General features: G+C 37.2%; 1 protein-coding gene across 7 annotated transcripts in view; it reads left to right on the plus strand.

Annotated features, from left to right (window-relative positions):
• The window catches only part of LOC110449932 (TOX high mobility group box family member 4-like), a 102,676-nt gene that overhangs the window by 54,410 nt on the left and 20,554 nt on the right, over positions 1–27,712 (plus strand). For 4 of the 7 annotated variants that reach the window (XM_021497111.1, XM_021497112.1, XM_021497110.1 and 1 more), the window contains 3 exons: positions 14,047–14,130; positions 25,549–26,028; positions 26,512–26,663. In XM_021497111.1, coding sequence (XP_021352786.1) covers positions 14,086–14,130; positions 25,549–26,028; positions 26,512–26,663 — 677 coding nt within the window. In that variant the 5' untranslated portion in view covers positions 14,047–14,085. The other 3 variants (XM_021497113.1, XM_021497109.1, XM_021497114.1) reach the window with 3 other exon arrangements.

Here is a 27,712-nt window from a genome sequence, read left to right on the forward strand (position 1 = left end):
GATTGAACTGAAACTTTGTAGGAATGATCAGCTCATGGTCCTGACAAAGTGTTGTTATTTTTCGGGTCAATCAGAAATACAATTTGGCTGCCATGGCCGCTATTTTGCTACTAAATTCTAATAGGCCGATCTCACTTAAAATTGGTCTAGGAATGATCAGCTCATGGTCCTGACAAAGTTAAGTTAACATTATACTATTTTTTACTCAAATTGGTACATATTTCAACAAACAAACAAAAATACTGTAGACTCAGGTGACCGTTAAGGCCCATGGGCCTCTTGTTTGTTCTCTTACCGCGTAAGTATTTTTGAACTGGTAAATCATGTATTCTCTGTCCTAATGATAACCACGAAAACTGCACAAGAAAGCATGAACTGTCAGTGAGATTTAAAATGGTAGTGGATTCCTTTTTGTATTTTACAGAGCTACAGGTTATAGTGATGCTCCTTCATACCGTTGTTTTATCAAGTGTTCATTGATTTTATGAAGCATTTGTCCTTTTGACAAGCATTTGTCACTGTCAACATTATAGTTTTATCATGCCTGTTGGATTTCAAAGTTCAAATTGGGTTAAGAAATATGTTACAGGGCTAGTTAGTAGTAGTTACGTGGATTAGCCTGGAGCCTGTTATATCTGAGCTTGGAATATAAGGTCGCACTCACTGAATCACAAAGATTGTCACTGGCAACATAATCTAATAAATCGGGAATCTGTTTGTATCAATGAACACAATGCAGTTGAAAATCCCAGATGGTGAGTCCATATTGATCAACCAGAAATATTTCACACTGAAAAAGTGCAATTTCCCAAATACACTGACAAACAGATTTGAATTTGATGGCAATGCCCAAAGGAAGGGTAATTAATTTGTTTTGTGTCGGTTCGTGACGAGGGTCATTTAACAAAGAATCCCCACGGCTGCCTATTTATGTACATGTTTGAAGAAAAGGTATATAATAAAAGTGATAGATTTTCGGGGTTTTTTTCGCCCTGTTTAGTATATGTTGGGTCAAATGATTTATTACATATTATACTTTCCTCACTTATTTAGGTATACCCTATCTTTACATTAGAAGGAAAAAAGAGTGTATGTAGTCTGAAGAAAATCATTAGAATGAAGATAAATATTTGTATTAATGAAAGGGGTTGGACTTTCTACACCATTACAGGCGGTAATCATAGCTCTGGCAAGTTTTATGACAGATAAAATTCCTCCTGTCACCAATCAGTTTTAAAAAGTCAATCACATGATCATAAAGTTGGTGGTCACATGACCGGCTGACAGGTGCCTGTTTGGGGCCAGGAGAACAGGTGATGGAGGCCTGTACAATAGCCGTCAGCTGGTGACAAGGTAGAAGTATAAGCCTGAGGCAGTCGTCTCCGAGAGAGTAGTACTGATCACTGGTTAATACCTTATCTTACCTGTGGCTTTCTAACTTGTGGGGTTAAGCCACTTCTACACACATCCACCGATTCCCATGTTTGACCACTCTAGCTAGCTAGTGATACCTTTACGAAGTGTTAACACATGCATGCATTGTGCTTTGGATCTTGTACTGTTAAACTGGATGAAAGATTTTGGAATGTGATTTTGGTGGTGTATTTCAAGAATTACATTAAATATTTAAGGAAACATTGTGTAGCTAATCCATTAACAGTGAGGAGAAACCTGGTGTTGACCTAGCCATTAACAGGTGTTTACTTGTGTTAATTGGCTGATCACAGTGTGAGGAGACATGTAGATGATCACTATAGTAGATATTGTCATTACCCACAGCCATTAGCACCATCAAGTTGAAGACATGCAGGTGAAAATTACACCTGTGTCATCGGGTAGCTTGGAACAGGTAACTATACACGTTTATAAATTCTCCGATATCTACAAACTCTGGTTATAGTCCTTTGATACGTTTATAGCAGGAAAGGGAATGATGTGTACCACTGTATTGTATTATATCTGCTATAATACAGGTGTCACAGAACACACCAATGCAGTGGTGGATCCAGAGACCTTTCTGGGGGGGTTTCCAAATTTCCTGGGGGGGTTTCCATGTGGGGAAAAATTGAGGAAAATAATGAAAATACATGAAAATTCTCAGGGTGGGGGGGTTTCCTGAATCCCAAAAAAAACCCTCTGGATCCGCCACTGCAATGTTTAGGATATACATGTGGATCGAGGTCAGATAAACGCTGAAGACTTTCATGACTTCAACAGACTTAGGGTGACATGTTTTAATTCCTTATCATATGTGTACTGTTAGGATATGTGCCAGGTTTTACTCTATGGCTATCTAATGGGTATAATGGTTATCTGTTAGATATAATGGTTAGACATAAGTTGTCACTGTAGTATCAGTATAATGTACAGTAAAAGTGCTGAGATTGTATATAGTTGAACTCATTGACCCCTAAAATTTCATAATGAACTATTCCAACCTTTGTACTGGAAGAGTTCAAATGTAATCTCAGGGGTGAATGAGTTAAAGCTGGTGACACATAGTGAAATCTGACTTTACTATCACAATACGACTTGATTACTTGGTCAGATCATCATAAATCAGGTAAAATGTAGGCTTCACATCTGTCAGTATTCTGTTCATGTAAATATATATCCTGTTAGTAGTCTGTTCCTGTGACAATATATCCTGTTTTTAGTATGTTCCTATGACAATATATCCTGTTAGTAGTCTTTTCCTGTGACAATATATCCTGTTAGTAGTCTGTTCCTGTGAAAATATATCCTGTTAGTAGTCTGTTCCTGTGACATTATATCCTGTTAGTAGTCTGTTCCTATGACAATATATCCTGTAAGTAGTCTGTTCCTGTGACAATATATCCTGTTAGTAGTGTCTGTTCCTGTGACAATGTATCCTGTTAGTAGTATGTTCCTATGACAATTTATCCTGTTTGTAGTATGTCCCTATGACAATATATCCTGTTAGTAGTCTGTTCCTGTTACATTATATCCTGTTAGTAGTCTGTTCCTGTGACAATGTATCCTGGTAGTAGTCTGTTCCTGTGACAATATATCCTGTTTTTAGTATGTTCCTATGACAATATATCCTGTTAGTAGTATGTTCCTATGACAATATATCCTGTTAGAAGTCTGTTCCTGTGACAATATATCCTGTTAGTAGTCTGATCCTGTGACAATATATCCTGTTAGTAGTCTGTTCCTCTGACAATATATCCTGTTAGTAGTCTGTTCCTGTGACAATGTATCCTGTTAGTAGTCTGTTTCTGTGACAATATATCCTGTTAGTAGTCTGTTCCTGGGACAATATATCCTGTTTGTAGTATGTTCCTATGACAATATATCCTGTAAGTAGTCTGTTCCTGTGACAATATATCCTGTTAGTAGTGTGTTCCTGTGACAATGTATCCTGTTAGTAGTATGTTCCTGTGACAATATATCCTGTTAGTAGTCTCTTCCTGTGACAATATATCCTGTTAGTAGTCTGTTCCAGTGACAATGTATCCTGTTAGTAGTATGTTCCTGTGACAATATATCCTGTTAGTAGTATGTTCCTATGACAATATATCCTGTTAGTAGTATGTTCCTATGACAGTATATCCTGTTAGTAGTCTGTTCCTGTGACAATATATCCTGTTTGTAGTATGTTCCTATGACAATATATCCTGTTAGAAGTCTGTTCCTGTGACAATATATCCTGTTAGAAGTCTGTTCCTGTGACAATATATCCTGTTAGTAGTGTCTGTTCCTGTGACAATGTATCCTGTTAGTAGTCTGTTCCTGAGACAAGATATCCTGTTTGTAGTATGTTCCTATGACAATATATCCTGTTGGTAGTCTGTTCCTATGACAATATATCCTGTTAGTAGTCTGTTCCTATGACAATATATCCTGTAAGTAGTCTGTTCCTGTGACAATGTATCCTGTTAGTAGTATGTTCCTATGACAATTTATCCTGTTTGTAGTATGTCCCTATGACAATATATCCTGTTAGTAGTCTGTTCCTGTGACAATATATCCTGTTTGTAGTATGTTCCTATGACAATATATCCTGTAAGTAGTCTTTTCCTGTGACAATATATCCTGTTAGTAGTATGTTCCTGTGACAATATATCCTGTTAGTAGTCTGTTCCTGTGACAATATATCCTGTTAGTAGTCTGTTCCTGTGACAATATATCCTGTTAGTAGTATGTTCCTATGACATTTCATCCTGTTAGAAGTCTATCCCCATGACAATATATCCTGTTAGAAGTCTATCCCCATGACAATAGATCCTGTTAGTACTATGTCCTATGACAATATATCCTGTTAGTAGTAGTCTGTTTCTATGACAATATATCCCATTAGTAGTAATTTTGTTCCTATGACAATTTATCCTGTTAAAAGTCTATCTCCATGACAATATATCCTGTTAGTACTATGTCCTATGACAATTTATCCTGTTAGAAGTCTATCCCCATGACAATATATCCTGTTGGTATATAGGTCTTTGTTTATGTAATAATTTAGGGTAAATATGTTTATGACAAAGCCATAAGACAATTTATGTACATGAAACTATAGGGGACAAATGTTTTAAACATGAACGTGTAATAACAGGAGGTTATGTTACACCCCAACCCTTCATCCACGGTGACATTTCTCTTTGACCTAATGACCCTGTGTGACCTGTTGACCCCAACAGTAGGAGTTCAGGATCATATGACATTGAGAGCCTTACTGAAGAGTCACCGTACATTGCCGAAAACTGTCTTTGAATGGAACATTTTCTAACCGTAAGACAAAAGCTTTTACGAACAACTTTAAAAAAGTAACCAAACCTTGTGAAGCGAGTACAATAAATAATAAGAATAAGTTTTAAAAATCAAAACGTAAGTGTTCTGAAAACTTAACCTTTTCAACCCTATGTAACTTTAGTAGACTCTACCATGCATTGACCTGGATGAGTCCATTATGGTCTACAGTGGTGAAAGGGTTTTAACGAGGCCAGGCCAGGATTCAAACACTGGACCTCTGGTTATGATACAGTCACCTTAACCAACTGGTAACCTGCAGGTCAGCAGCAGTACCGTCACCCAGCTAACATGCTTCAGTTGTATCCGAAAGAAAATCAAGGAGAAGCTCCTGCATTTATGAAGACCTAGAGTGATTCGCCTCCACGTGAAACGGGGCACTTGCGGGAAAACAGGCCAGGATCAAAGAAGTATTTTATGTATTAAATTTTACTACATAATACTTCCATGTCATTCACATGTATATGGGCTTCACTGGTGGTAAATCATGATCTCACTGACAGTTTAAGGTCAGAATTAATTTTTAAAATCTTAATTATTACCTTCTTAATTTGCATGCCCTACGACGCTCTCATTTTCAGAAACTTGTTTTTTCAAACCTAATGTTAGTCTGGAGAAGATATTTGATTAGAACCTTCTTTCAGGAACTTCTTCTTGCAGGGGATGTGGAAAGTGCTATACCTGAGGAAATAGTTTGCTTAGAATAAAAATCTAGGTGTTGGCTTTATCCACAAATAAAAATCTAGGTGTTGGCTTTATCCACAATATGTATTCAGATATCCAAGTAAGATTGTCATCTGTAAAAATCCTTTTAATAGCCATTTTGTCAGCTTACTGTATCAAAGATACCAAACTGACCGCCATTGTTACTGTATCATAGGTAGCCTGGTGTTGACCGTGACCATTGTAACCGTACTGTATCACAGATACACTACTGAAGACCCCTGTTAACCTGCTGTATCATATAGGTACCCTGCAGACCACCCCTGTAAACCTGCTGTATCATATAGGTACCCTGCAGACCACCCCTGTTAACCTGATGTATCCTATAGGTACCCTGCAGACCACCACTGTAAACCTCTAGCTACTTCATGTATCACAGATAACCTGCTGACCACCACTTTAACCCTTATATATCATAGATATTCAACCGACCACTACTGTGACTTTAACCCTAATATATTACAAATACCCTGCCGACAATCACTGTAACTCTAATATCACAAATACCCTGCCGACCACCAGTGTAACCCTAATACATCATAGATACCCTGTCGACCACTACTGTGACTGTAACCCTGATATATCATAGATGCCCCACCAACCACTCCTGTGACTGTAACCCTAATATATCGTAGATACCTCACCAACAACTACTGTGACTGTAACCCTAATATCCCATAGATACCCCGCCAACCACTACTGTGGCTGTAACCCTAATATATCATAAATACCACGCCGACCACTACTGTGACTGTACCCCTAATATATCATAGATCCCCCGCCAACCACTACTGTGACAGTAACCCTAATATATCATAGATGCCCTGTCGACCACTACTGTGACTGTAACTGTTATATATCATAGAGGTGACCACAACTATGACTTTAACCCTAAGATATCATAGATACCCCTCCGACCACTACTGTGACTGTACCCCTAATATATCATAGATACCTCACCAGCCACTACTGTGACTGTAACCCTCATATATCATAGATACCCCGCCCACCACTACTGTGACTGGAACCCTAATATATCATAGATACACCGCCGACCACTACTGTGACTGTACCCCTAATATATCATAGATACCCCACCGACCACTACTGTGTCTGTAACCCTAATATATCATAGTTACCCCACCGACCACTACTGTGACTGTAACTGTGATATATCATAGAGGTGACCACTACTGTGACTGTAACCCTAATATATCATAGATACCCCGCCGACCACTACTGTGACTGTAACCCTAATATATCATAGATACCCCGCCGACCACTACTGTGACTGTAACCCTAATATATCATAGATACCCCGCCAACCACTACTGTGACTGTAACCCTAATATATCATAGATACCCCGCCAACCACTACTGTGACTGTAACCCTAATATATCATAGATACCCCGCCAACCACTACTGTGACTGTAACCCTAATATATCATAGATACCCCGCCAACCACTACTGTGACTGTAACCCTAATATATCATAGATACCCCGCCAACCACTACTGTGACTGTAACCCTAATATATCATAGATACCCCGCCAACCACTACTGTGACTGTAACCCTAATATATCATAGATACCCCGCCAACCACTACTGTGACTGTAACCCTAATATATCATAGATACCCCGCCAACCACTACTGTGACTGTAACCCTAATATATCATAGATACCCCGCCAACCACTACTGTGACTGTAACCCTAATATATCATAGATACCCCGCCAACCACTACTGTGACTGTAACCCTAATATATCATAGATACCCCGCCAACCACTACTGTGACTGTAACCCTAATATATCATAGATACCCCGCCAACCACTACTGTGACTGTAACCCTAATATATCATAGATACCCCGCCAACCACTACTGTGACTGTAACCCTAATATATCATAGATACCCCGCCAACCACTACTGTGACTGTAACCCTAATATATCATAGATACCCCGCCAACCACTACTGTGACTGTAACCCTAATATATCATAGATACCCCGCCAACCACTACTGTGACTGTAACCCTAATATATCATAGATACCCCGCCAACCACTACTGTGACTGTAACCCTAATATATCATAGATACCCCGCCAACCACTACTGTGACTGTAACCCTAATATATCATAGATACCCCGCCAACCACTACTGTGACTGTAACCCTAATATATCATAGATACCCCGCCAACCACTACTGTGACTGTAACCCTAATATATCATAGATACCCCGCCAACCACTACTGTGACTGTAACCCTAATATATCATAGATACCCCGCCAACCACTACTGTGACTGTAACCCTAATATATCATAGATACCCCGCCAACCACTACTGTGACTGTAACCCTAATATATCATAGATACCCCGCCAACCACTACTGTGACTGTAACCCTAATATATCATAGATACCCCGCCAACCACTACTGTGACTGTAACCCTAATATATCATAGATACCCCGCCGACCACTACTGTGACTGTAACCCTAATATATCATAGATATCCCGTCGGCCACTACTGTGACTGTAACCCTAATATATCATAGATACCCCGCCGACCACTACTGTGTCTGTAACCCTAATATATCATAGTTACCCCGCCGACCACTACTCTGACTGTAACTGTGATATATCATAGAGGTGACCACTACTGTGACTGTAACCCTAATATATCATAGTTACCCCGCCGACCACTACTGTGACTGTAACCCTACTATATCATAGAGGTGACCCCTACTGTGACTGTAACCCTAATATATCATAGATCCCCCGCCGACCACTTCTGTGACTGTAACCCTAATATATCATAGAGGTGACCCCTACTGTGACTGTAACCCTAATATATCATAGATATCCCGTCGGCCACTACTGTGACTGTAACCCTAATATATCATAGATGCCCCGCCGACCACTTCTGAGACTGTAACCCTAATATATCATAGATACCCCACCAACCACTACTGTGACTGTAACCCCAATATATCATAGAGGTGACCCCTACTGTGACTGTAACCCTAATATATCATAGATCCCCCGCCGACCACTACTGTGACTTTAACCCTAATATATCATAGATACCCCACCGGCCACTACTGTGACTGTAACTGTGATATATCATAGATACCCCGCCGACCCCTACTGTGACTGTAACCCTACTATATCATAGAGGTGACCCCTACTGTGACTGTAACCCTAATATATCATAGATATCCCGTCGGCCACTACTGTGACTGTAACCCTAATATATCATAGATCCCCTGCCAACCACTACTGTGACTGTAACCGTGATATATCATAGATACCCCGCCGACCACTACGGTGACTGTAACCCTAATATATCATAGATACCCCGTCGACCAGTATTGTGACTGTAACCCTAATATATCATAGATACCCCGGCAACCACTACTGTGACTGTAACCCTAATATATCATAGAGGTGACCCCTACTGTGACTGTAACCCTAAGATATCATAGATACCCCGTCGACCACTACTGTGACTGTAACCCTAATATATCATAGAGGTGACCACTCCTGTGACTGTAACCCTAATATATCATAGATACCCCACTAACCACTACTGTGACTGTAACACTAATATATCATAGATACCCCACCAACCACTACTGTAACTGTAACCCTAATATATCATAGATACCCCACCAACCACTACAGTGACTAACCCTAATATATCATAGAGGTGACCTCTACTGTGACTGTAACCCTAATATATCATAGAGATGACCCCTACTGTGACTGTAACCCTAAGATATCATAGACGTGACCACTACTGTGACTGAAACCCTAATATATCATAGATACCCCACCAACCACTACTGTAACTGTAACCCTAATATATCATAGATACCCCACCACCCACTACTGTGACTGTAACCCTAATATATCAAAGATACCCCACCAACCACTACTGTGACTGTAACCCTAAAATATCATAGATACCCCCCACCAACCACTACTGTGACTGATACCCTAATATATCATAGATACCCCACCAACCACTACTGTAACTGTAACCCTAATATATCATAGATACCCCACTAACCACTACTGTGACTGTAACACTAATATATCATAGATACCCCACCAACCACTATTGTGACTGTAACCCTAATATATCATAGATACCCCCCACCAACCACTACTGTGACTGTAACACTAATATATCATAGATACCCCACCAACCACTACTGTGACTGTAACCCTAAAATATCATAGATACCCCCCACCAACCACTACTGTGACTGTAACCCTAAAATATCATAGATACCCCCCACCAACCACTACTGTGACTGTAACACTAATATATCATAGATACCCCACCAACCACTACTGTGACTGTAACCCTAAAATATCATAGATACCCCCCACCAACCACTACTGTGACTGTAACCTTAAGATATCATAGAGGTGACCACTACTGTGACTGTAACCCTAATATATCATAGATACCCCCCACCAACCACTACTGTGACTGTTACCCTAATATATCATAGATACCCCACCAACCACTACTGTGACTGTAACCCTAATATATCATAGATACCCCACCAACCACTATTGTGACTGTAACCCTAATATATCATAGATACCCCCCCACCAACCACTACTGTGACTGTAACCTTAAGATATCATAGAGGTGACCACTACTGTGATTACAACCCTAATATATCATAGATACCTCGCTGACCTCTACTGTGACTGTAACCCTAATATATCATAAATACCCCGCCGACCACTACTGTGACTGTTACCCTAATATATCATAGATACCCCACCAACCACTACTGTGACTGTTACCCTAATATATCATAGATACCCCACCAACCACTACTGTGACTGTTACCCTAATATATCATAGATACCCCACCAACCACTACTGTGACTGTTACCCTAATATATTTTCATAGATCCCCGCCGACCACTGCCACTTTTTTTGAGTCATAGCTGCTGATGTAACACTGATCTGTTGCGGTGTATTACATGGAGATTCACCTTTAACAGATTTTGTTTAGATTTCCGTCCCAATCAATAATGTTTATTGATCCTATCACAGAAATAATGTAAGCACGATTATTGATTGACTTTAATTGCTTAAAATGATATTTAACCAATTTGGAGGATCAAGTAAATATCATTGCGGCTATGGTGTGGAAGTATTTGTTTTATAAAGGGATGTTTCGTGGTAGGCACTATTGAAAATGCACACACAGACTAATGGAGATTTATTGGAACAACTATATATGTAGGACAATAGCAAGCGAATCAAACAACAACATATCTAACTAGTATCTAGATTTTGGTTACCACTACATGATACCATATTGATTTCCATTTGGTGATGCTATTAGGTGGAAGGGAAAACAGACCATTTTGATGAGCTAGTCCATCTGCCTTGGAGTGTCATTATATGAAGTATCAGATTCTCTGAGCTTTTTCCTCTGACATTAACCCTGATTAAGTAAGAGGTCATCCTATTATCAGGTTCTGGTAATGTAATGAAAATCACTTCCTGCTTTTGTGTTCTTTCTCTATCTTTCAATCTCTCTGTCTCCAATAGCAGTAAAACGTTGCTTCACCATGATGATTGGCGTTTGAGTGGTTTAAATGGTTTAAGTTATACACTAGAAAGAATGAAGGGCTTGTGAAGGTATACTTCCTAGTGTGGCTGTACTCATTTATACATCTAAGTAAACTTTAATAGTCTGGGTAGTGGTTTGCGATTTGAACCATCTAAGTTCAGTGTTTTGTAACTTGAACAATAATCTGTTAACAATATCTGGTGACTTAAACAGTCCAGATATAGTGTTTTGTGATTTAAACAGTCCAGATATAGTGTTTGGTGACTAAAACAGTCTAGGTATAGTGTTTGGTGACTTAAACAGTCTAGATATAGTGTTTGGTGACTTAAACAGTCCAGATATAGTGTTTGGTGACTTAAACAGTCCAGATATAATGTTTTGTGACTTAAACAGTTCAGATATAGTGTTTTGTGTCTTAAACAGGCCCGATATAGTGTTTGGTGACTTAAACAGTCAAGGTATAGTGTTTTGTGACTTAAACAGTCTAGATATAGTGTTTTGTGACTTAAACAGTTCAGATATAGTGTTTTGTGTCTTAAACAGGCCCGATATAGTGTTTGGTGACTTAAACAGTCCAGATATAGTGTTTTGTGATTTAAACAGTCCAGATATAGTGTTTGGTGACTAAAACAGTCCAGGTATAGTGTTTGGTGACTTAAACAGTCTAGATATAGTGTTTGGTGACTTAAACAGTCCAGATATAGTGTTTGGTGACTTAAACAGTCCAGATATAGTGTTTTGTGACTTAAACAGTCCAGATATAGTGTTTTGTGACTTAAACAGGCCAGATATAGTGTTTGGTGACTTAAACAGTCCAGATATAGTGTTTGGTGACTTAAACAGTCCAGATTTAGTGTTTTGTGACTTAAACAGTCCAGATATAGTGTTTGGTGACTTAAACAGTCCAGATATAGTGTTTTGTGATGTAAACAGGTCAGATATAGTGTTTTGTGACGTAAACAGTCCAGATATAGTGTTATGTGACTTAAACTGTCCAGATGTAGTGTTTTGTGATTTGAATAGTAAGTTACAGTACTTTCTAAACACAGCAGCAGATTTGAACAGTCTGGGTTCAGTATTTTCTGACAGGAAAAGTTTCGTGACACAGTGTTTTGGCGAGTATGTTTACGAATTTGTGTCTTAGAATTTTGTTAGTACATAATCAACAAGCCTTGTCATGTGATTTTCAAGAAAATTTGTACTGTATCACATAAAATACAGGTGATTTGGAACACCTGGAATATCAAACAACTGAGCCGGCTTTGTTATACAGTGAAACATTTCATCCTGCACAAATATAAAGAAATAATTTTGACCTGCAGAGCTACCTAGGATAAAAACTGTTGATAATATAATGGATATTAAAGTAATATTATTTATCGCCACACTTCTAAAAGCATTCAAGGTCAAACAGTTCATTTCCTACCTTATTACTATGATTTGAATCTAAATTGCTGATGGCCATTTTACTTTCTTGTCCGATTTTCAATAGAAATAAAGCCTTCATACTAATAGATATTTCGTGCCAAAAGGTGAACACAAATTTATTTCACCGTGTCCAAACTCTGTGCGATTTAGCAAGTTCTTCATGATCATTTTTAGGAAATAATTGTAACTCCATGTCTGTTTTCATCAAGTCTATAAGAATACCCATACATGTGCTTTAATTCTCCCGTATGACTCTTGCTTTGATAAATCCTTTCTGAAAAGAAAACCATATATTACGAGACTTCTTTGAAAAAATAATGAAGATGAGATAAACAAAAATATGATCAACAACAGTGTTATCAACATAAAACAATGAGCTGGGCTAGACGGGATTTAAATCCTGGATTTCATATTGTTATGTACTATTGCTCTAACCAACTCACCTACCTTAACCCTTTCACCCCTATGTAACTTTAGTAGACTCTACCATGCATTGATCTGGATGAGTCCAGTATGGTCTACAGTGGTGAAAGGGTTAAGGCCTGCTCAATGGAAGGTTCCTGGGCCAACTGTGCTACAGTTTTATCTGAAACAAAATTAAGGGGAGGCTGCTGAATACACGAAAAAGTAGGCAGCACAGTGGGACAGGGATTCATAACAATGACTATTTTTATTGCAGTGGATATATTGATTTTTTTTGTGTAATGACATTATAATATAAGCTCATTTGTATGATGTACAAAATCTGTACATATTTACTTGATGTACTGGTAGGACTGCTATCATGATAAAGCACACCAGATTGATACTCCATACATATAAATAGAACTAAACACCGAAGACTTAATATCGCTAGTACTTAGTTCGCCCATCTTGGCCATCAAAAGAAAGTCCCAAGATCGGCGAAAGTACTAACGAAATTTAGTCATTAGTGTTTTGTTTTTGTTTCTATTTCTACGATCACATTGATGTGTAAAGTTTTACAAATACATATCCACTATTGCTGAAATTTACTACCAAACACTAATGCTTCATGTAGTGGAATGGATTTCTTTTTAAAATTTTATTCCAATAGAAGACAATTAAAGGAAAAATAAAAATAAAAGGTAAAACCGTTTCATGTTAATAAGAAAACTGATTTATCATAATGAAAATGCAAACCCAATCCCATCACCTAACACTTTAATTTGCTTTTTGAAAGCTGCAACTATTTGTCTATTCATTGTTTTGAATTTTGATATGAAATGTTAATCTCCCTGGGAGGTTGATGTGTTAAATTCCTAGTTTATATATGATTGTAGGATTTACATATATATAGGAGTTGTGTAACATGGCGGGTTTCTACTGACACTATAGCATGTGCCTGGTCTGACAGGGGATCACACTGAACATGGGGTAGGTTCCGGGCCATCATGAAGCCCCTCCAATGTTGTACCACACTATATATGTATTCATATGTTCCTCCGTGTGTGTATTGATTTTATATCACAATCCTGCCATTTTGTAACTGTTTCAGAACTCGGGGATAGTGGGCTTCACCACCCTCTCACCAGGTATGGCAGAGAGCCGATCACAGGACAGCAACTTCCTACCCAATGAGGTAAGTGTTTCTCTTTACCTAACAATAATACAGAACAACTACCTACCCAATGAGGTAAGTGTTTCTCTTTACCTAACAATAATACAGAACAACTACCTACCCAAAGAGGTAAGTGTTTCTCTTTACCTAACAATAATACAGAACATCTACCTACCCAATGAGGTAAGTGTTTCTCTTTACCTAACAATAATACATAACAACTACCTACCCAATGAGGTAAGTGTTTCTCTTTACCTACCAGTAATACAGAACAACTACCTGTATGCTGAGGTTAGTATTTCTCTCTATCTAACAATAATACATAATAACTACCTACCCAATGAGGTAAATGTTCCTTTTTACCTTTCTCTCATACAAAACATATAATGAGGTAAGTGTTTTAAGATGTGGCACACTGTCTTCCCATGATGTTCCTATAATCAAAATATGATACCCATTCACAAAACAGCTGCTGAGATATGCTCCAGAAACCATTACTTCAGTACTTGAGGTCAAAAGTCAAATTGATGTCACAGTGACCTCATTTTAGGATGCAACTCACCACCTTCCCATGATGTACCTTTATACAAAGTTTGATACCAATGAATAACACTGTCTGAGATATGCTCTGAAGCCATTTTTGTAGTACTTGAGGTCAAGCTCTAGATCAAATTGATGTCACAGTTACCTCGTTTTTTGGAAGTGATCGACACACTGACTTTCAATGATGTACCTTTATATGAAGTTTGATGCTTAGGAAACCACAGTCAGCATGGAGGGACGCACGCAGTAGCACATCAGCAGACAATAACCGAATACTATATACCCCCAACTTCATCAAAGCAGGAGTATAAAAAAACATGCTAGTGTACTTTAAGCACGGTTCTAGAAATCAACCTGCAGTATCATCTGTACAGCCATAGATATTGCTGTACAATGTAACTTCACTGTAAATTATCACTAATACAATGTAATCCCTCCGGGGAGATGGTGTAACCGTATCTTTCCTTTTAAAATGGTACTACCTGAGTGCTGCTTTTAATAAAACACAATTGTGGAGAGTGAACAGTGGGTATTATATGGTGTTGATTTGATTGAAATACAAAATTTCCATTTACCAGGTTTGAGATACGAATCACAGGAGAATCTAAAAACCTGAATTTTGGAAGAAAATATGTACAGTGTTACCAGTCTAAATCAGATTATACAAAATTTCCATTTACCAGGTTTGAGATACGAATCGGAGGAGAATCTAAAAACCTGAATTTTGGAAGAAGATATGTACAGTGTTACCAGTCTAAATCAGATTAGACAGGGTTCACTTTAGACAGGTTATACAGTTCAATTGTCTTAGCTTATTTTAAATGGATGTAATGTCCATCACTTATTTATAGGATCTTAGACAAGTTTCCATTTTATATACAATATTTGTATAACAAGTCATAGACTGTTTTGCAAAACAACTTTTTTCAGTTCATTCCATAAGTCTAAAATTCTGTCATTTCTTGCTCTTTTTCTTGTTTCCGTTGTGACATCATATAATCTGGAAGTCCACAACATCATTTGTCGAAGCTACAATAGTTCACATTAAATACATTCTTATGTGAAACTATGACAGGGATGTCGACTCAAAATTACAGTTATTATGTGGTAAAACTTATTTCTTCATTGCCTTTTAACAAAGTGTTAATTGCTGTTATTGTTGCTGTCAGTTTGATTGTCTGAGGAAGCTATTTCATAAGCTATTAAGTTTCATTTACAGGAAGAGATGAAGCTTTTTCATTTACTGTATACATATAAAGTTATTTCATTCATTGTAGTACATGATATTGTTAAAGTAGTTGTATACATATAAAACTTTATCACATAATCGACCCGTTATCCAGTGAATTCGTCCGTGTAATATGTTTACATATGTCACTAGTGTAATATACCCTGGAGCGTTTTTCATTGGCTGTGTCAGTCAGAAATTGATTGTGACGTCATAATATGGACAATGATGTGACATCATAAATTGTGCATGGCATAAAATAATGGCTGTTTCCGTTTGATTATAAGCCCTCTACATTTTGGCTTTAAAACCTGTCAAAATGTAAGTTTTCTGAGTTATGTGATAAAAATTATCTTAAATTTGTTTTCATTTCATATGAGATGAAACGAGTCTTAGGAGTTTTAATTTTTGCGAGCCTTGGCGAGCAAAAATTAAAACTTTGAGGCTCATTTAAGATCCCATATATACTTCATTTACTGTATACATATAGAACTATACTTCATTAACTCTATACATATGAAATTGTTTTATTAACTCTATACATATAAAATTGTTTTATTAACTCCATACATATAAAATTGTTTTATTAACTCTATACATATGGTGCTATTTCATCAGCACTTAACATCAATAACCAGCGAGATCAAAGAATGGGGCCTTCTGAACAGAGACAAGAGTAGATTTATTGACAATATTATCCATGTGTTTCCAGTCTCCAGGGTAACGCATGATACATTTCTACATAACAACAAAAAGCAATAATGTAAGTGGTCAATTATTTAACTGGTGCCGGTGTAGATAATACTTTCCCCGTTTCTATGACAAATACTAATGTCATGTGCCGTTGTTGTACAGTATGACCGGACCACACCAAGTATTGTGTTCTGGGAATCTCTAAATCAGATCAACTATCTCCTTTTTTTCTATCTCTTTCTGTCTCTGTTTTTCTGTTCATCTCTATAATGATAATAATAATAATAATAATTTGAAGTTCTTATATACCATTTTATCACAACCTAGTTCGTAGGTCGTCTCAAAGCAGTTCACAAATTATTATCCGTGGTTATAGGGCCTTTGCAAACCAGCCAATACCTTTCTAAACTCCCTGGGGAGCATTTAGCTGGAGCTGCCATTTCCCGGCGTCCTACCACTAGACTATCATGCCTCCTTTATCCCTTTGTCTTTCTCTTTTTTTGTTATAACAAAGTATACAAACATCTTCCCTAACACACTGTTTTCTAGGTTATAATTACGCACTATATTTGGTAAGTCATTTGTAAAATAGCAGAAATTAATTAGCTCAGAACAGTTACTCTTAGATTAAGGTAAAGGGTATCAAGGTAATGGGTATTAAGGTAAAGGGTTTTAAGGTAATGGGTATTAAGGTAAAGGGTTTCAAGGTAATGGGTATTAAGGTAAAGGATATCAAGGTAAATGATATCAAGGTAAAGTGTATTAAGGTAAAGGGTTTCAAGGTAAAGGGTATCAAGGTAAAGGGTATTAAGTCAAAGGGTATTAAGGTAATGGGTATGAAGGTAAAGGGTATTAGGGTAATGGGTATTAAGGTAAAGGGTTTCAAGGTAACGGGTATTAAGGTAATGGGTATTAAGGTAAAGGGTATTAAGGTAAAGGGTTTCAAGGTAAAGGGTTTCAAGGTAAAGGGTATTAAGGTAATGGGTATTAAGGTAAAGGGTTTCAAGGTAAAGGGTATTAAGGTAATGGGTATTAAGGATAAGGGTATTAGGGTAATGGGTATTAAGGTAAAGGGTTTCAAGGTAAAGGGTATTAAGGTAATGGGTATTAAGGTAAAGGGTTTCAAGGTAAAGGGTATTAAGGTAATGGGTATTAAGGTAAAGGGTATTAAGGTAAAGGGTATTGAGGTAAAGGGTTTCAAGGTAATGGGTATTAAGGTAAAGGGTATCAAGGTAAAGGGTATTAAGGTAAAGGGTTTCAAGGTAAAGGGTATCAAGGTAAAGGGTATCAAGAAGTTAAACTATGTTAGCACCATTTTCACGACTGTGAAATATTTTGTTTAAGACCCTTTTGAAAGAAATGTTCTATAAAAAAATTGTTTCTGTGCATCTTCCAGAATTGTAGTTGATCGAAATTTGAATGTTTGAAAAAGGAAATTATAAAGTAAAAACGGAATCATAATTGTTTGTGTCGAATTCGGGACATTTACATTACAAAGTCTACACTTTACCAAAGCTGCCATACAGTAGTTATTCAAACGTAACATCAAAATAAGTGTCCAATTTATGGGCCGCAAAGTAGTGGTAATATTTACCGTAAAAAACAACATTTAGGGGACATTCGCATATTACGGTTGAAACGGAGGTTGAACCGGTTGAACCGGTTGAACCTGTATAGTAAACAAAAGGTACAGATCTGAACCGAGGCTGACCTCAGGAAAATTTGACACGTGTAGATTGAGGGGTCCAGACGTACCTGACCAAACTAAAATGCTGACTATTGCCAGTTTGTGTTATTTCTTTCTAAAACAATGTCAAGCCACATGTAGTTTTTAAGATACGTTATATTATTCAGTGGACGCGTGAGAGAAGGGCATAATATTCTTGAAACATTGTTTTTTATTCTCCGAAACTGTGCATTTTTAGCTCTGCTTATAGAACAGTCCAAGTGCGTTCGTTTATCGTGGAAAAATTCTGCGCCACGCGTACCATTTCAACCGGGATACGTGAACGTAGCCTAACTGTCCAATTTTCTAGTCACAAGAAATAGTTTTGACCACTGTATGGGAATTGACCGTTCTGCTAGTGACTGACGGGTAGTGGATAAATCACACACTGGGATACAAACCTTGGGCAAACTACTAAATTTATTCCCCAAAACAATAAATGTCATTTACTTTTTTAGAGATGTTTCATCACATCATCATACTTAATTGTCACTTCAGGCAGATACTACTTCATTCTTTACAGTTAATGTAAAAAACCTATCTACTGGGGCATGATTGATATGTCCTTTAATGAGAACAGTTGGGGGGGCGGGGGAGGGGATCTTGTGTTTTCAATACCTTGTTAAGTGAATATTATTAGAGGGTGTTAACCAACAATGAATTAAAGCTTTTTTTTTTTTTTTTTAAATTAGGGGGGGGGGGGGGGGGGGCCTTTGAATCCAGTTTTGTTGATTGTCTTGATAAAAGTATGCCTAAATATTTAATATTTAAAATTCGAAAAGAAAAAAGCACCGTTACTTAGAAAGGTGTTTTGAATATTAGCATTGAATGACTGAAGATTTGGTCATAGAAATCACTTATGGATGTACCTGGATTTCATTGTGACGGACCCACTTATTGCAGGTTAATTTTATCTGTGGATTTTAATGGCTTCTCTCACCTGACCTAAAGGGTCGGGCCACCAGGAACATCAGTAATTACAGCCCCAAAACGCCTTTTATCTGGACCAGACATGGTTCTTATAAAGGGATACAAATTACACCAAAAGACATAAAACACTATTTGTAGGTTTTCTGTAAAAAGAGTTTCAAGCTTAAAGTTGCATATTACCAGTGAAGTATTTTACTCCGGTGTTTTATTTTCATTTAATTCAATATTTTATGTTTCACCTTTCTTTCAAGGTACAAAATAAAATTGTTTAAATTCACTTTGAAGTGAATTTTCTGACGGGGTACCTGACCACCAGCTTGACTCAGACTTGATCATAAAGAAGTCGTAAAACGTCGTGAAGTAACTCTACCTGGGCTTACCCAAGACCTAGCCCTGGCCTCGGGGCCTGCGACAGGTGACACGCACAGAATCGTACCCTCCTTTATTAGCAACTTGTAATCTTTTATCCACATCAAATGGGACGCCATTGTAGCACCCATTACTGCCGCCATAGAAACCCAGTGAGGGGAGGATAATACCTTTTCGTCTTAGCTCAGCCTTCGCTACGAGATGCAGTCCAAAACATTTTTAACAATTGAAAAATCCTGCGTCATCGGGTTTTAATGGAAAAATAAAGAGTAGTTAATGAACATGACTTTTAGTACAGAGCTTTGAATAATTCATCTCGTAAACAAATGTGTCTGAATGTTTCTGAATAGTTCGGCTTATGTTTAGACGTCAAAGCGAATCACAGCCGATATATGGGATCTTTAATTCTGTACAGAGTAGGATTGATTTTTAGGCTATATGATGTAAAAATGATGGGAATATTGTTAGATAGCGCGGTATTACATATTGAACATGGGTAGTGCATACAGATTTGTATCGGGATTAGGGAATTATGGGCTCTGTTTCTACCGATGTATGGTGGAAATAGTGAGAGGAACAAAAAACAGCTGATTTTTATGTCTCCATATCATAGGTTGATTGCTGAGTTAGTAAATAGCAGAGGAAATTTTCCTTTTTCGTAATTGTTGTATTCAAGGAGATAAGCTCACTATTGTAAATCTTCTTATCAGTAGAAAGAGCTCACGGTTGTAAATCTTCTTATCAGTAGAAAGAGCTCACAGTTAATATTTTAAAAGTGGATAGAGCTCACAGTTGTAAATCTTTTATCAGTAGAAAGAGCTCACAGTTAATATTTTAAAAGTGGAAAGAGCTCACTGTTATTATTTTATCAGTAGAAAGAGCTCACAGTTGTAAATCTTTTATCAGTAGAAAGAGCTCATATTTTTAAATCTTTTATCAGTAAAAAGAGCTCACAGTTGTAAATCTTTTATCAGAGGAAAAAGCTCACTGTTGTAAAATATTATTGTATAGGTAAAAAGGGCTCACTGTTGTAAAATATTATTGTATAGGTAAAAAGGGCTCACTGTTGTAAATATAACATTAGTAGAAAGAGCTCACTATTGTTAATCATCCATTAGTAGAAAGAGCATCTCAGAAAGAAGAGAAAGCCATATGCCTTTCTACCTGAGGAGAAAGCTCACAACTTCAAATCTTGTATGAGGGGATAAGCTTAATGCTACCAACCTTAAACCTTATATTTTAGGGGGAAAAATTGTCTTATAATTAATCTAACTAAAGTACATAGAGCTTATTATCACAATAATCTTGTATCGGGGAGAGCTCTCATTGTTGCTATCCTGGTATCCAAGAACAGAGCTCAGATTGTTACAGAGATGCAAAGAAGCTCTTTTTACAATAATCTTTATCAGGGGAGATAACTTTTTCTTTTACAAATCTGGTATCAGAGGAGAGAGCTCATAAATGTTACAATCTTTGTGTCCTAGGGAAGAGCTCAGTTGTCATTATTTAGTCATCATTGTTTACCTAAAAGAAAAAATGTCATCAAGTAAATTATGCTTGTTCACATTTTTTTTAATTCCTTCATCTTTCTGTTGGTACTTAGGTAACACATCATGGATACATCATGGTATAAATGTGAATGAGTACATGTATAATACGTTCAGGATTAAATGAGATGCATTATATATTACATAACATGCAGATATTGTCTTATGAATATTCATCACTTAGTAGATTGGATGACACCTCAGATTGATGTACAGAGGGAATTGTTAAGTATCTGAGGTAATGGATGGGGCTGATTGACAAACATTTTATTGTGTTAGCCCTAAATAGTTAAAACAATCGAAATTCAGTGAAATTGACAGAGTTGAAAATGAAACAGTCATCATTAATCTTAAAATTGTTTTTTAACAAAGGCATATATCTCCAAACATCATCCCTAAACATCAGTTTTAATTAATCCTGATATGTAAGTTTGTATATACTTATCTATAAACATCATCCCTAAACATCAGTTTTAATTAATCCTGATATGTAAGTTTGTATATACTTATCTATAAACATCATCCCTAAACATCAGCTTTAATTCATCCTGATAATTATGTAAGTTTGTATATACTTATCTATAAACATCATCATTTACTCACTTTTACTATTCAATCCCAATACCTTAGTGTTGGAGTCCGAGGTCCCTACCACTCAGCCCCAATAACTACCTTAGTGTTGGAGTCCACGGTCCCTACCACTCAGCCCCAATAACTACCTTAGTGTTGGAGTCCGAGGTCCCTACCACTCAGCCCCAATAACTACCTTAGTGTTGGAGTCCACGGTCCCTACCACTCAGCCCCAATAACTGCCTTAGTGTTGGAGTCCGAGGTCCCTACCACTCGGCCCCAATAACTACCCCAATAGTGTCTATAAGATACTGATCACTTCTATATTAACTCATTCACCCCTGAAATTTCATAATGAACTATATCAACCTTTGAATTGGAAGAGTTCAAATGTGTCTTCAGGGGTGAATGAGTTAAATTGGTTAACTTTGTGAGTGTAAAATATCACGATTGTATTTCCAGAACTTATTCGCAGGGGTTTATTTTCATGCACCACAATTCTGTAAATTAATTTTTGGAATGTTTGCAAAAAGTTTTCAGTGCTGATTAAATTCAATTGTATGTATGAGCCTTGTGAACTTAAATTAAATCATTCTTTTGTTAAGATCTGGGGTAGAGTCTGGTTTAAAACGGGAAAACTTTGGGTTACAACAATATCAGTAACATATTGAACCGGCTTCTTGCATCATGCTGTCGGGGGGAAAAGTAAGCATGATCTCGATATCCTCTGACACATGATGACATGTTTCTGTTGTTGAGGATTTCTCCTATAACATGTAGAAGAGACCTTGAATATTAATAATACGCACGATGGAAGACATAACAATTATGTCTAGAAGAAAATGTCAGTAGTGATCATTGTAGCGTCGAATTTAAATAGCTGTTGGCTAGAACCTACCGCACATGCTATTTAAGACTAGGTGGCCAGCACAAGGTAACGGACTCAAAGACCGTTCTATTGTTTTCAGCTCGTATCTGGGTTGTTGCGAAGGTGTGAGAAATCTTACCTGGATAGGTGTGTTGTGTAATCTCGGGTGATGTAATGAGATGAACCTTTATTGTTCAGATTTCATACCAGGAGTATTTACCTGGGTTTTTGAACTTTCATTCAAACTAGTTGAAATCAATTTGTGATATTTTTTTTTCCTTTCTAATTTCAACTGTTACATTTCATTATATTTCGCTATATTGAGATCTAATTAATACATAACCTCAAGATCAACTTGAATCACAGACGTGTAAAACCTGGAAGTACTGGCGACGTTTCACAAGGTACAAAATTTCACAATTTTTTTTATACATTCACGAAATTAGTGAAATTAAATACCTCGTGAGTATCAGTAACTATACAGTATCACTCGAGCACTCTCATTGTGAGTGTAACAGATATTTACCAATTGGCCACTGCAGTAATAGAACCAGGAAGACTTGGTGGTTTTTTTTTTAAATGACTTGTAATAACAGTCTTGATTTTGGACTGTTTGAAAAACTTTTTGTTGTATTTTATTTTATAAGTAAACAGTCAGAAATTGCCAGGTTAAAATGCTATTGGGCTTCTTCTGTTCAGAGATGCTGAAAGTTGGGATCAATTCAGACAAATATGATCCAAGATTGTCATGATCTGATAAACTGGAATGCTTTTAAGTATATATTACATTCGTACGGCTAAAAGCAATCAGTATACTATGCTTTTTTTAGAATGAAATTGAAGAATTCAGTGTTGCTATTAAAAATTTACAGATAGGCCTTCATAACAGATTGCAGAAATCACCGATAAGGATAGTGATTGATCAAAAAGATGCTTTCACGATAAAAAATACATATAAAATAATGACACTATACTTCTACGGAAAAAGAATAAAAGCTGCAACTCTTTAGTACATTTTTCTTGCTGCATCAAACAAAACCTGTAAAAAGGTGCTGATTAGATTGGTGTTGATGCCGTTTATTATAGATTTAGAAGTGCAGTTCCATTTGCCAGCTGTTTAAGGGACAAGCCTATTGTGTCGTCAGGTATTGATCTTCTCCTGATGTAGCTGATGGATCCCGCAGTTTTATACCACCTTCCCGCTCTCCTTCTCTCGGATAGGGTCATTTCCTAACGGGACAAAAATGGTGGATGGTTTTAACGGAAAGAATATGACTTAATGTTTTTATTCTGTAGACATTAATTGTGATAAATAATGTTCATCTGGCAAATAGGATTTTTTTATGTGTGGACATCATTTTGGGATTAATCTTTATTAAGGACAGACAGTAGGAGTGTGTTGTCGGTGATTCCTAAGGTAGGTCGGATACTTAAAACACTGTATTATATAGTGGTATTCCTATATATAATATGTGTTATATTCCTACACATAAATCTATAGGTTGTTGTAGTATAGTAGCACTCCGATTTACTCGGTAGATCGAGTTACGCATTCATGTTCACTTAGCCAAGTATTTATGTGATTGAACTAGTTGCTGAAACATTTTGTTGTACACGTAAATCCGTTTGGCTGAAACTCATCATTGTACATGTAAATTACAATACATAATGTTCACCTGGAATAGTTCTGTACGCCACCCACACTGAGGTCGAAATATTCAAGATTTCCATGAACACACTGTAAACCCTGTGTCAGTATAGTGTCTTGATTGGCTTTGAATAGAAGGAGCTATGTGTGTACTCCGTACATTTGTCAGTTAGTGTGTTACTTCGTTTTAGGCATATCTCATATATATTACGTCTATTACTCTGTAAATCACAATTAGCCCAAATTTTGTATGTGAGTATCTGTTAAAATATTTGTGTTTCATACTGAAATCTGGGCTTGTGCTCCACTATAGACAGAGTTATGGCCCTTTGATAATTTCTTGAACCCCCCCCCCCCCCCCCAAAGTTTGTTTGTTTGGGTGGTTTGGTTTGGTTTGGTTTGGTTTGGTATTGTTTAATGTCCTATCAACAGCTATGGTCATTTAAGGACGGACTCCCCTGTGTGCAAGATGCATGCGTGTAGCGTATGCATGTGTGTTTTGGGAGGCTGCGATATGTTCGTGTTTTGTCTCCTTGTGATAGCACGGGACTGATGCCGACTTTATAGTACTGTTTGGGTGACGATCAATTGCTTACTGTACTTTGTCTTCTTGAATTCATCCAGGCATTTCTGTGTTTGCCTTACCTATGAGAATCACTCAGGAGTGTTCAGTCTAAATATAATAACCAAAATCAAATACTTTTCTTTTGTACTTTGAAATATTGTTTTTTTATTGACAAAAAAATCTGGTGGAATATCAACACTACATTGATGTGATTGTTCATAAAAGGTCACCAGTATATAGGTTTCTTTCTCCCATTTACAAATGTTTGTAAGACTGCAGCTCAAGCCGGCCAATAGGTGCAATGTAATAGATCTTTCCACAAGGTTTGGGGGTCAACTTATGTAATGCTGTACGTATACGTATACATCTATAAATCAAACGCTGCATGATCGCATCTCCATCTGTCTTTGGTCCGATAGCCAGCCAGGAAGACAAAGTGAGGCATCATTTCATCCTTGTTGTTTTGATTAGTTAAGTAATTGGCTACACAGTCCGTCTTGTCTATATTTGTCTATGATTATGTATCACCTTCCAGTTCTCTATTTAGTGAGTGATTGACTGTTATGTAACATGGCGACATCAATGATGTATGACATCACTGCACAGTTTTTATTACAAAAAAAAACAAAATCTTATTATTAAAAATCTTCAGTTCACTTTGGTTTATTTCATAGGGAACATATGTTTAAAACTTCATACATCTACACAGTCGTGTTTGCTCTCATGGAATGAATATTTCTTTCTCTTTTCAGACATTCCATACTCCTAGTTTTGGTGATGAAGATTTTGATATCAACACATTAACACTTCCCCCTCAAGTTTCTGATTCTATTTCTCATTCTGAAAACCACCAGCCCGGATACACATCACAGACTGTTCTATCTCACCCTCCGATCGGAAACATGGATCTGTCGGAGATGTCACGGAATGCTATGGGAGACCAAATTGTGCCTAAGTTTCCTCCGCAGAACTTTGATGTGCCAGACATCTCTATAACCAACAGTCTGCAGTCCACCTCCACCTCCAACGGCACGTACAGTTCCGTCAGTCTGAACACTAACCTAGTAACAAGTGAACCTCTACGCACCATCAGCCATGCTGATGTGCAGAAACAGCTGGGGTTCCACAGTGTTTCCAATAAAGGGTCCCAGCCCACGGGCGGCCTCAACTCTGTGTCGCCCAACCGGGAGAGTAGCAGCAGCGACAGTGACGACAGCCTCCCCCTGGCTCAGGTATGTGTTGCATACGAAAAAGTATGAACAATGTTGTAAGCATCACAAGATAAATTCTCTGGAAATTTCATAGAGGTGCTGCTTCTCATTTTTACAAAAAAGAAGAAAAATCATTTATGAAGTTAAAGATGGATTTGATATAAAAAGTTATATTGGTCAGCAAGTTTTTACATTTATGGAATCGTTTATGATAAAATCAAGTATCGCTATTTCCAAATCATTTCATTTTTCAATTAGAAATTTTCATATATCATCAACAGTTATAACTATTGAGGAATTAATATCGACTTCTATGTTACATACTGTGGTCATCTGACACAGGTGTGTTTCCACAGTACACGTAATTAACACAGGCAATCAGTCCTGTGATAAAAGGTTTCCTCCCGCAGACAGACCTATATATACAGGTGACATCTCTGATTACTGACAATGTTTACCTGTAATTAATTACTGACTCTGATGTGTTCACACCTGTGTCCACAGTTGGCCATGATGAAGCGCCAAGCTGCTGCTGCTGCTGCGGCCGCAGCCGCGGCTGCCTCTGCTGCTGCTGCCGTTCCAGCGGACCCACCAGCGCCAAAGAAACAGAAAACCCCTAAAAAGAAAAAGAAGAAGGATCCAAATGAGCCTCAAAAGTAAGCGATAAAAATAGTTAAAACAAATTTCTAATACAAATTTTATTTCAAAAATTCATTCACTCATTTTTCCTTTTGGAAGGTGTGCTATACCTGTTTTCATGTAATAATTCAATTTCCTGTCACAAGGTTGGTATTGAAAAGCTGCTTGCAATGATGTAAAACTTCTTACACCAGGCTAAGGATGAGTATACTACCACCAACATTTCCCTAAGAAATCCAAAGTTTTGCATACGATACTGACCCAGTGCATCACCTTGACACAGTAAAATATAAACGAAAAATGAAGTCAGGAAAGTTTATTATAAAATCATAAATTAACAAAGAACCCATTGGGAAAATATTACAACAGGAAAGATTTAGGAACCCACCACCTGTATGTAAAACTTCACACATGGGAGGCTGTTTCCTATGTTTATTGGTATAATTAATTGGCAAATAGATGATTTGATTTTTTGTCATTTTGAAATCAAGTCAAATTAAACACTTTTTCATTAATTATACCACAGTGCATGTTAGTAGACCACATAGCTCAACTGATATACCAGTTGACTTAGTGTGTAAGTTTTTGTATCTTTAAATCTAATAGAATAAAATGACAGTCTAAATCATAACGTTAAGGTTTTGGTACAAGAATGGAAAAGGTTTTGGTACAAGAATGGAGAGAGTCTACGCTGTAATGTGAAAGCATTAGTACTAGAATAAAAACACAAAAAAATTAATTCAAAAATTTCAATGAATGTCGTTTTGCACCATTGGGTGTCTGCTGTATTGTAATACCAATTGAAATTGAGAGAAAATACAGATCACATGAATTCTTAACATTAGCACAATACTGCATTCCTTCATTTTGTCTTTATACAGTGCACTTGCATTTTTTTCTCTTTTAGTCTTCCCTTGTGACAAATCTTTATGTAATAAATTGTTATTTGTTGTGGTGCTATCCACTTCAGGGTCAATGACAATCTCCATACCCGGTGGTAGCTATATACACTTCCTATCCATTATTGACTTTTGTGTAACCCCTTACCCTCCACTTCAGGGTCAAT

Source organism: Mizuhopecten yessoensis, unplaced genomic scaffold (assembly GCF_002113885.1).
Source record: "Mizuhopecten yessoensis strain PY_sf001 unplaced genomic scaffold, ASM211388v2 scaffold4839, whole genome shotgun sequence".
Classification (NCBI taxonomy): domain Eukaryota; kingdom Metazoa; phylum Mollusca; class Bivalvia; order Pectinida; family Pectinidae; genus Mizuhopecten; species Mizuhopecten yessoensis.